This window comes from Neolamprologus multifasciatus, chromosome 16, assembly GCF_963576455.1.
Source record: "Neolamprologus multifasciatus chromosome 16, fNeoMul1.2, whole genome shotgun sequence".
NCBI lineage: Eukaryota > Metazoa > Chordata > Actinopteri > Cichliformes > Cichlidae > Neolamprologus > Neolamprologus multifasciatus.
In genome coordinates, this window is record NC_140454.1 from 18,811,232 (window position 1) to 18,821,370 (window position 10,139).

General features: G+C 38.5%; 1 protein-coding gene across 1 annotated transcript; it reads left to right on the top strand.

Moving 5' to 3' along the window:
* The first annotated feature begins 3,400 nt into the window (after window positions 1–3,400).
* evx2 (even-skipped homeobox 2) lies at window positions 3,401–8,100 on the top strand. Its single transcript, XM_085134570.1, has 3 exons — window positions 3,401–4,601; window positions 4,943–5,184; window positions 5,730–8,100. The coding sequence occupies exons 1-3, from the start codon at window positions 4,208–4,210 to the stop codon at window positions 6,342–6,344; spliced, it is 1,251 nt and encodes a 416-aa protein (XP_084990696.1). The 5' UTR covers window positions 3,401–4,207; the 3' UTR covers window positions 6,345–8,100.
* The last annotated feature ends 2,039 nt before the right edge of the window (window positions 8,101–10,139 follow it).

Below are 10,139 nucleotides of genomic sequence, written 5' to 3' on the forward strand. Positions count from 1 at the left end.
GAGGTTAACTGGGAAACTCCCCAAACTTCTTCCATGTTTTATGGTCTGTGGTTCATTATCCAGTTTGAAATCCATCATCTCACAAAATTGATATTAGAGATTACGGGGAAATATTCAAAGCATGTAAGCTTAATTGGCAGGTGTCTTAGTGAAGAAATGACAGCTTGTCCCATGTCCGTTCCACCAGACTCTTCCTCTCTGCCCACACTTGTATTTTCTGACTTATTAAAACAGACACGTTTTTCTAAAGTTTTAGCACAATGTGAAAGTAAATGTTCGGTTTTGTGTTTCTAATGTCTGTTTATCTTTGTATGTTTGTGTGGTGACACCATTGAAGAGTAACTACCACAAAGGTAGTTTTGTGTGCTTGGGCAGGTGTATATATATCTGTCCATAATGTATTAACACTCCAATTGTGCATTGCGTAGTGTAGCAACCTTTGCAGGTGTAAAGTTTGAAGACTGATGTTGTACAACTCTTAAGCACCACTGCCACTGTGTGACCCCAGTGCAGGATGGTCACCAGTCCTGAGTCCCTTGTTTATTTGAGTTTAACTGTACATGCATTAAATCTGATCTTGTGCTTTTTCTGTGTCTTGTGACTCATCGACACTAAACATGTGAACAATTTATTAGCTGTTAAACTCATTTGTGCTTTTTATTGCTTCACACTCCACAATGCATATTGATATGATATTATTGCATCAATGTAATCTCTGTCTACTGTAATAGGCAAAAAAAAAATGGCACATTTAATCAATGTTTGCTCTCCGGAATAAATAAATAACTTATTCAAGTCAAGCAATATGAACTTTTTTTATTCACCTGATTGCATTTTATCCCATTCTGTAAGATGCTGTTTCTTATACTTTTTCCAAATTCCAGATTATCTGTTTTTACCTTACTTTACAGTAAAAAAAAAAAAAAAAAAAAGTTAATTATGTTCACAAATGGAAAATATTCTTAGCCATCACAATGTCTGAAAATTTCTTTCACATAAGAACAAAGGACACCTTTGCTACTACAATGAAATTGCGAGTAGATATCGTCACACACAATGATAGCAAAATCTTTGATTACACATATTTTCTACCAGACCTCACCTTCACTACCCTAATTGTCTATCAATGAAGACAGAAGTTATCGATAAATACCTGAAGAAACTCTTTGTCCAAACAAATTCCAGCTGTCCCTTGCACATAATTGAGTGAAACGTTACTGTAAAGTACAAAAAAAGGGGAGAAACAACATATAACCTTTCATCAGCACAACTGCAGCCTTGCTTTCCACCCAGTGATTTGGCTAATACTATGAAAGCGGCAGGTTTATATTTACAGGCTCCAAATGTTCCCAACATATGTACATAGGTAAATTCTGTGTGAACAGCTCTGGTTCTCAGTGCAGCTGCACACTTTAAGTCATGAAATGTGGTAACTCAACACATATGCATCTGTGCAATGCATCAACTGCTGAGGAAAACCTTCAGAGTCACTTCAAGTCATCCACATTAAAGCCTTCATATCTGAGTGTAAATGTAGCAGAAAAGTGAGGGAATGCTTATTCCTCCACACTGTGCTTGGTTGGATAGTATTAACACTAACTCCTGTCATAAAAGAAGGTAAAGGTGTATAACTTTAAAAAACAATTATATATGTAATTGCACTCTCGCAACAAGATGACTGTGACTTAATAAGATTGAACTTTGAAGATTTAATCAAACAAATCAGTGGCGAGATTTATTTTCTGTCACAGATTTTTTTTTAATGTACAGAAGAAAAAGATTTGGTCTATTACTCTGAAATTTGCCAAAATTACAGATTACAGATTACATTTTTATAGTACATAAATTTTTGCACTGTAGGACTAGCTCTCTTTTGTTGGATGGTGCCTGTGGAAGAGTCGCACTGCAGTAGCTGCACATCCAAACCTTTCCTGTCTTCTACATGTCATTTGTATTCATGCACATATTAAGCATATCATTTTTTATGCCCAACCTCCAACCAACACACACACTTTAAAAAAAATTCATAAAAAGATCCATCAGCTGCAGAATTAAAGCAGTGCATATGCAAATTATCTAATTATATTACATGTAAATTCCCTAAGCTCTGGGGGAACAATGCATTTCAGTGTCTTATTTCAGTTTAACAATATTTGTATTTTTTTTAAAACATATTGTGTTCCCAGACAGTATAACAAATGCATGTAACTTGCTTTAGATTTGTGTAAATTTAATTAGTTGGTCTTTTACTGCAGGTTGTAAAACATAAAAATAAAATCAACAGCAGTTAAACAGTGGACTGGGTCCCTGATTAAATGATTATGACTTGTGTGGATAAAACAAACAAAAAAGGGGGTGCTGATGCTGCCATGTTGATACTTAGTCATGCTTTCACTGTTAGCAACTGAAAAATAATAATAATAAAATAAAACATGGGTTGGGTGAATGGCTTCTTTTTCAAACTGCAACACAATGCAAGTGATACAAATACATTATAGCCCACAGTCAGCTGATTAACTCCATTATATTCTTGATAATAGAGAGGACACTGTAAATTAGGAATAAAGCTCTTTCAGTTTCCAGCTGCTGGCAGCTGTTTTATAATACTCATGTGGTAGGCTCATTACAGTATTGATCTATTAAACCATTGTCATAGACACTAGTATTGGCTGGCCAGACACAAGTCAGGACTTAAACTACAACCAAACATCCATTCAACGTCTCATTTCAATGCAATTAAAATTAAAACCTGCAGGAGGCGCCAGAGGACGCGCATAGGATTATTATGAAGGCGCCTTTATAGTGTTTTCACGTCGACAAACTAGTCCAAGCACGGGTGTTATGTGCTCACATACCGAGTTAATATGTTAAATACTTTTCTGTAATTTTCTTATGAATACACCCTAACTACCTTTCAACAGAAACGATTGAAACGGACTAAAAACTGGATATAATACTTCAATTAGATAAGACATCCTAAAATGCCAGAAATGGCTGTGTAAGATATGAAATCTGAGTAATTCAGATGAATTTAATGCATAAGTCAGTCAAAACGAACGAGGGAACGTAACGAGAATTAACTGTAACGAAACGGCTGTTATTAAAACAGCGACGTTTCGATCGTCAAATCATAAAAGATACAATAGACACAATTTGGCTAAATTAATTTTAAAAGTGGCCTTGTGTTAACAAGCAGGCTTTATACTATGTGTACTGATAACTGTCTGTGTGTGCTGCTGTAAAAAATAAAATAAAATAAATAAATAGAAAATCCAGGTGCGATTATCGCAAGGAAATGTGTCGTTCACGATTACAGAGCTGGGTGCAAGTCCCCAAAAAACGGAGAAAAACACATACTTCATAAAATAAAATAATAATAAAATAAAACAAATCATCAACGTAACACTATCTGAAGAATAATACTCTTACTCTCACGTCACTACTTTCCAGCTTAATCTGATTGCACTTCGCATTCTGATTAAGTCGCAAAAATGGCAAAATATATATATATATATATAAAAGAAAAAATGGGAATAAAAGGAATAAATAAAAGAACAATGATTAGGGAAGGGGAGGGCGGGAAGAGAGGAGGCAAACAATGGAGAATCAAAGCATAATAATATTCCTAAATGAAGAGGGAAATGTTGCCTCGCTCATTTTATTAATCAGACTGTCAATTTCACCCAAGAGGCCAAACCCAAGAGCGATCTACAACAGACTCAGAGATCAACCCAGGGACAAGCACCTCGCTCCTCACTTCTCTCTTCCTCTCCACTTGGATATTATTCGTCTGACCGAAGGCCGCCTCCATCATCAAGTGACAGCCCTCTCCTATTTATTTGCTTATAAACCTGTTACAATAAATGATCATTGGAGCAACGTCAGCCCAGCATTTTAACAACGAACAGCAGCCACTTTTGATGAATGACATTTTGCTGCTGTGGGGAGGATGCACGGCTCATTTTGAGCAGTCGCTCGTCGATTGCGTTTAGATTCTTTCATTTTTGCGTCTTGCTTATAAAAAGGTTTAGAGACAGTTATTTAGACACAGTTGCAGGAGTTGCATGCGGATTTAGCTCCGACACAACTCATTGGTGCTCCAGCCCCCTGGACAAGTGTTGTGTGTGTGTCTGTGTGTGTGTGTGTGTGTGTGTGTGTGTGTGCTTTTTTTTTCTTCTTCGTCGTCGTCGTCGTCTTCCACGGCTTAATGATGGAGAGGATAAGAAAAGAGATGATATTGATGGAGAGAGGTCTCCACAGTCCTGTCGCCGGCAAGAGGCTCGCAGACACGCCTGGAAATTCAGTGCTGGAGGCCCTGGAAAACTCCCAGCACGGCGGACGACTAAGCCCGAGAATAACTTCCGCTTCCCTCCATGGAAATCTTGGGGACATCCCGACGAAAAGCAAATTTGAAATTGACAGTCTTTTCGGTACACACCACGGCAGTGAAAATTCTTCCTCGGCGGAGATTTCCTCGTCAGAAAGCAGGAAGAAAATGAGCCTTTACTCCGAAGTTTCGCAAGAATCAGATATTAACAGTGATGTGGAAGTGGGATGCCCTGCGCATCGCTCCCCGAGCCAACACAAGGAAAACAATAAAGGTAAGATTTTATTTTCATCAGTTTTTCTCTCGGCAATTATTTTTATCTGGACATGAACATTACTATTATTGTTGTTATTGTCGACTATTTATTTTATCCAAGGACAAAAAATTCCAAACCAAAACCCTAAATTCTAATGTATTATTATTATTATTATTATTATTATTATTATTATTATTATTATGTACGATTTTGTTACACAAACGTCTTGTTTTTCTACTATACTGTGAATTCCGGTAGGCCCACTCACAAGTAAAGCTAAATTTACTATTATTAGTATTAGTATTAAACTTATTATTATTACTGCGAAATGTTTATTTTTATTGTTTTTTAAATTTCAGGTTTTTCAGACAGTAGCTCTGGATCTTCCAACACAAGCTCAAACTCCCTCCAGAACATGAACGGTAATTCAACGGTGGGATCAAACAATTCAAATGCCGATCAAGTCAGAAGGTATCGGACTGCTTTCACCAGAGAACAAATCGCAAGACTGGAAAAAGAGTTTTACAGGGAAAATTATGTTTCGAGACCGAGAAGATGTGAGTTAGCGGCGACGCTAAATTTGCCCGAAACTACAATTAAGGTACGTTGCAAAATTAAGCTTGAATAAATATTCCTGTGTGTGTGTGTGCGCGCGCGCGCGTTGTGTGCTACGTGCACGTGTTTTTGTGCATGGAAAGCAATGATGTGACTATTTAAAATCAAACACATTAATAGCAACAGTGAAAATACTCTGCAGTTAAAAACAGAGGCCGTGTTATCTTTATTCGTGCGCATAAAAAGGTGCAGACATTTTTTAAATGTATTTTATCTTGCACACACTCACACAAAATGCGACTTTACTAAACAGCTAAAGATGTGGATAGTGACAAATTTGACGTTATGGATCCAAGTAATTTGTACATTAATCCATTAAAACAAGAATAAGTGCAAAACAATATACCCCCTTTAACGGATTGATAATACTGCAATAAGCCGATCATTACTTCAAAGCAGCACGAGAACATTTGCATGAAACATTTGAAATCAGCGCAGGTAACGTGTCTGTCCAGCTCAGCTCTTCAGAGGTCTGAGCTTGAAAACAACATGGCAGCTTCAATATGGGGCTTGTTTTGACTCTGTGTGCAGGTGTGGTTCCAGAACAGGCGGATGAAGGATAAAAGGCAGCGTTTGGCGATGTCCTGGCCCCATCCAGCAGACCCTAGCTTCTACACTTACATGATGACGCACGCGGCAGCTACAGGAAGTCTACCTTACCCTTTCCACTCGCACATGCCTCTACATTACTACCCGCACGTCGGTGTCACGGCAGCAGCAGCGGCCGCCGCCGCCACCGGTGCCGCCTCGTCACCTTTCGCCACTTCCATCCGCCCCCTCGATACCTTCCGAGCGCTCTCCCACCCATACTCACGGCCAGAGCTTCTATGCAGCTTCAGGCACCCGGGACTCTACCAGTCGCCTGCAGGCCTGAATAGCTCGGCCGCTGCATCCGCGGCGGCTGCGGCCGCGGCCGCGGCAGCTGCCGTAAGCGCACCGTCAGCCACCGGGCCCTGTTCGTGCCTGAGCTGCCACAGCAGCCAGGCGGCAAGCGCATTGGGCTCCAGGAGCGCCAGCGCTGACTTTACCTGCACAGCTTCCGGGCAAAGATCCGAGAGTGGATTTTTGCCGTATTCTGCTGCGGTTCTAAGCAAGACTTCAGTTCCGTCACCAGACCAGCGAGAAGAAACTTCACTTAACAGATAACTGATCACGCAGCCAACGCGACCGTTTCCTATTTTGCTCCAGTCCTACTTTTAGGGGTGGGGTGGGGGTATTAGGCCTACTACTTTAAATGGGGAGTCCCACCTAGGCGATGCATTAGGCGGTATCATAAACACACCAAAACTCGAAGATTAAAAGTCTAAAAGTGATTCAACTGGAAGAGACTGTTTTTATTAAAACAAACACTGATACCCAAAACTCTGAAAATTTTGCAGCTAGTAACTTTTTTAAAGGCTCATGGTCGTGTGTTGAACTATTTTTACGAGAGCTACAGGATTAATTTACACATTTGAGGGGAGAAAAAAAACATTTTAGCTTTTTTATTTAATAATGTCCCACTGCCTCAATAAATGTATCATATTTATATTTTTTCCCCAAATGAAAACATAAACTTCAACTTAAATGTCCAATACTCTGTGTGACAAAACCAGCCTTGGCTATCTCGGCTCCTTTAGTTTTCGGATAAAAATGTGAACTAATCATGCTTATCTAAATTTAGATATAGCAGACGGTCTACTTTTCTGCCCAGCAGCATATCTTTCTTCACTATAGGTCTAATAGACTGAGATTTTGGCAGCAATAGCTTCTCCAACACCCAGCCTCGGCTCTATGGGGACACCTCTAATCAGCTAGAAGGTGCATATAATTTTGCACCGCGTCTTTCGCGTCAAGTTTTATGTTAATAATGAGAGGATCATGACAAAAATTGCCAATCATGTACCTAGATGGAGCTCCTTTGAATACATGACTGTAAGAAAGTTCCTCGTTTTGAGACCCGCTGTCAAGTGCTAACAACCCGCGGAGGGAAGTCATTAGACATACAAAAGACCTGGAACAAAGCGACAGTCCTGGCACACAGAACGCACTTATGAGGATGCTGTGTCTGACACATGGACGGTTATAAAATATTACACACAAAGTAGCTTTCCAGGACCCTTTGATTTTTTTTCTGATAATGGCAGATACCTCGATATATCAGTCTCTTTTATTTGCATTGCTGCACCTCATTATATCAATCCAGTATTTTCATACGTGGGCTATCTAATCCCTATAGGACCTCTTCACCCACAATGACGGGACGGAGCAAGGCGAGAGTTCAGATAAAATAGCCTGGCTTTACAATCTGTCTGCGCCTGTAAAATGGCTATGTGCATTTTAGTTGTTCCTGTTGGGACATCACCAATATGTTAATTATAAAACATGTGAACTGTAAATCGTTAAATATTTTCCAAATAGTCCTACTGATAGCTTAAAACTGAAATATTGATCCGGAAAAATGTACCACGAAATGTGGATGGTAGGCTATTTTTAAAACTTTTTTTAATTTATTTTGTGACTTGTTGAATGTTTCTTTTTAAATGTTAAAACACTGGATCCCATAGCCAACAAACTGGCTTGTAAATTCACCAATGGTCCAAACTCATGACCTGTTTGTTTGTTTTTTCGTGCAAATTTATACATTTACTATAGAGATGGAGAAAAATTCTTATGATCCACTCAAAAGAGGCTTGGAAGGGCTGATAAACGGGCACTGAAATTAAATGGAAAAATCTACTGGCCTTTGTCCCCATGGTCTCTGTTATAACTCTATATCTCTGTATTTAAAATATCAATGACTGTATGAATTTAAATATTTTAACTTGAAAAAAATGTGCAATATGAAATGTAAATCATGTTATTTATTGATCGTGTTTGTTCTTGAAAAGTAAATAAAAAAAAGTCTTTACACATTTCCGTTTCTTCACATGAATGACACATTAAAAAAAAAATAAATGTAACCCTGGATGCTACAAATTATTATGATTAATTTTGAATTTAACCGCTTAAAATAATGTAAACATTTTTTCTGCGTATGCTTATAGCGACATTGAAGGCACAGGCTTATTTAAGTGCCGCTGCACCATATCTATACCCAGTCTAACATTAATTAAAAATACGTGAAAAGCTACAGGGAATATGAGGCCTGCCATCACGGGTCATTCCGGCCCTATAATTTACCATTATTTTTACATTACCTCTAAATGATACAAGCTGATACTGTCGTTAATTGCACTTGGTTAAATATAGCCTACACCAGAATGCCCCCAGGGGACTTCAAGACAAGTTGCTTTTTTGAACGTCCCCATTAAAGAAATAGGATTAGGGGAGCAAATATGGGCGTGATATATCACCAGGTTTACTTGCTCTTTACTAAAGAGAGGGCTGCAACCCATGCAACAAAGGCACTGAGATAGATGGAGGTGTAAAAAGGAAAAGACAGAGGCCAGAAAAACACTGTCCACAATAACACGATTAGTTTTGTATCCAATGTGCAAGACAGAAAAAGAGAATTCATCATAATGCAGAGGACTGTCTGTCACCTTCACTGAATGGTTTTTGACAAGAAAATAAATCTTTTGGGTTGTTTAATATATTTTATATTTTCTTTATTTCAGTGCTAATAGAAAAACCAAATTAAAATGTCCACCAGCGAAATAGAAATGCAAAGATCGATGATCCTGCAGCTACTGTCCAATCACCCCTATTTAATTGACTGTATTTTCAGGGTAATTGAACTGCTTGTTGTAAATTGAGGATTTTATAGAAACGACATGAAAACTACATTTACTGACATTCATCGCATCTTTGACATTGATTATCTGATCAGCGCCGTGTCATGCTAACCTCCAATTCTTCATTACACACTGTTTATGAGCTGTTACAGAACAACTTGCTTGTTCCAGAGTGATTGATTGCCTTATTAACGCGTGTTCTTGTAAGTGTGACCGGACTGATTACGATGCATATGTTTAGAATAATGTTTCATTTAGCTGACTGCGAGTAATGCAGGGTGACAGCTGCTGCGGGAGGACAAAAAACCTAAACTACAGGGAGCAAGCGGGGCCAAAACGCATTTAAGGTGGAACTAGAAGACAACACACGGCCCTGTGGTCAAATAGTCGTTCAACGCCACATAACGGACTGGCAGCTCAGCTCGGTCTTCGGTGAGCCAACTGGGAACTAAAACAGCTATTTTGTTACTATTGCAGGTTTAAAAGCATAAACCCGAGTCCATTGTAGCGTACACTCCATCTGAGCGTATATAAAACATATATGATACAGTAAAAGTGACATCCCAGTTATTATTTAAAATAGTGGCGAAACCTATCAAGACAGCAACAACCAAAAAGCATCTTTGAGGAAGACGTTTTCATATTTAGCTAAAATATTTTTCCAAACTGTTGGATTAAACGCACACCACAAACGGGAGCCTGATGAGATTTATGCCACCATTATGCTTCTAAAGTAGTCTCTGCTCTGTTTGTCTCAAATCATTGCCTCTGTTCAAATGTTACTTTCATATATTACATGGCATTAATTCAACTATAGCTCATTAAGACAGAATGAAATGGTTAAATTAACTTATCAACTCATAATGATGATGAATGGGGTATTAATTCAGATACAAGCTGGGTAATTTGCAATTTTGCGCGTTTTGATGGTTCTCAAATAACATTTAATATAGCGGGTCATCCCCTCAATCAATTACATGAGCATGTGAGTCGGTCGTATGGAAAATCCCCTTTTCATGCATATGTATTGAAACATGTTCTCAATTATTTTTGGAAATTGCTGTTATAGGTTTTAGAGTGAATCTTTCAGTGGTTCTTCACTCTGGTTCTAGTTAAGGTGGTACTCCAAAATGCCAGTCTTTTTTTCTGAAACGTCTGTTAAGCCTGTAGTGTGGCTTTTAAAAAAAAAAAAAACATGTCTGGAAAACAGGATTTATTAGGAAAA

What these genes read in the sequence shown, in the direction of transcription:
- evx2 (XM_085134570.1), top strand. Translation starts at nt 4,208, where the DNA reads ATGATGGAGAGGATAAGAAAAGAGATGATATTGATGGAGAGAGGTCTC. An exon ending in ACACAAGGAAAACAATAAAG is followed by an intron (nt 4,602 to 4,942) that starts GTAAGATTTTAT and finishes TTTAAATTTCAG; the next exon opens with GTTTTTCAGACAGTAGCTCT. An exon ending in TGCCCGAAACTACAATTAAG is followed by an intron (nt 5,185 to 5,729) that starts GTACGTTGCAAA and finishes CTCTGTGTGCAG; the next exon opens with GTGTGGTTCCAGAACAGGCG.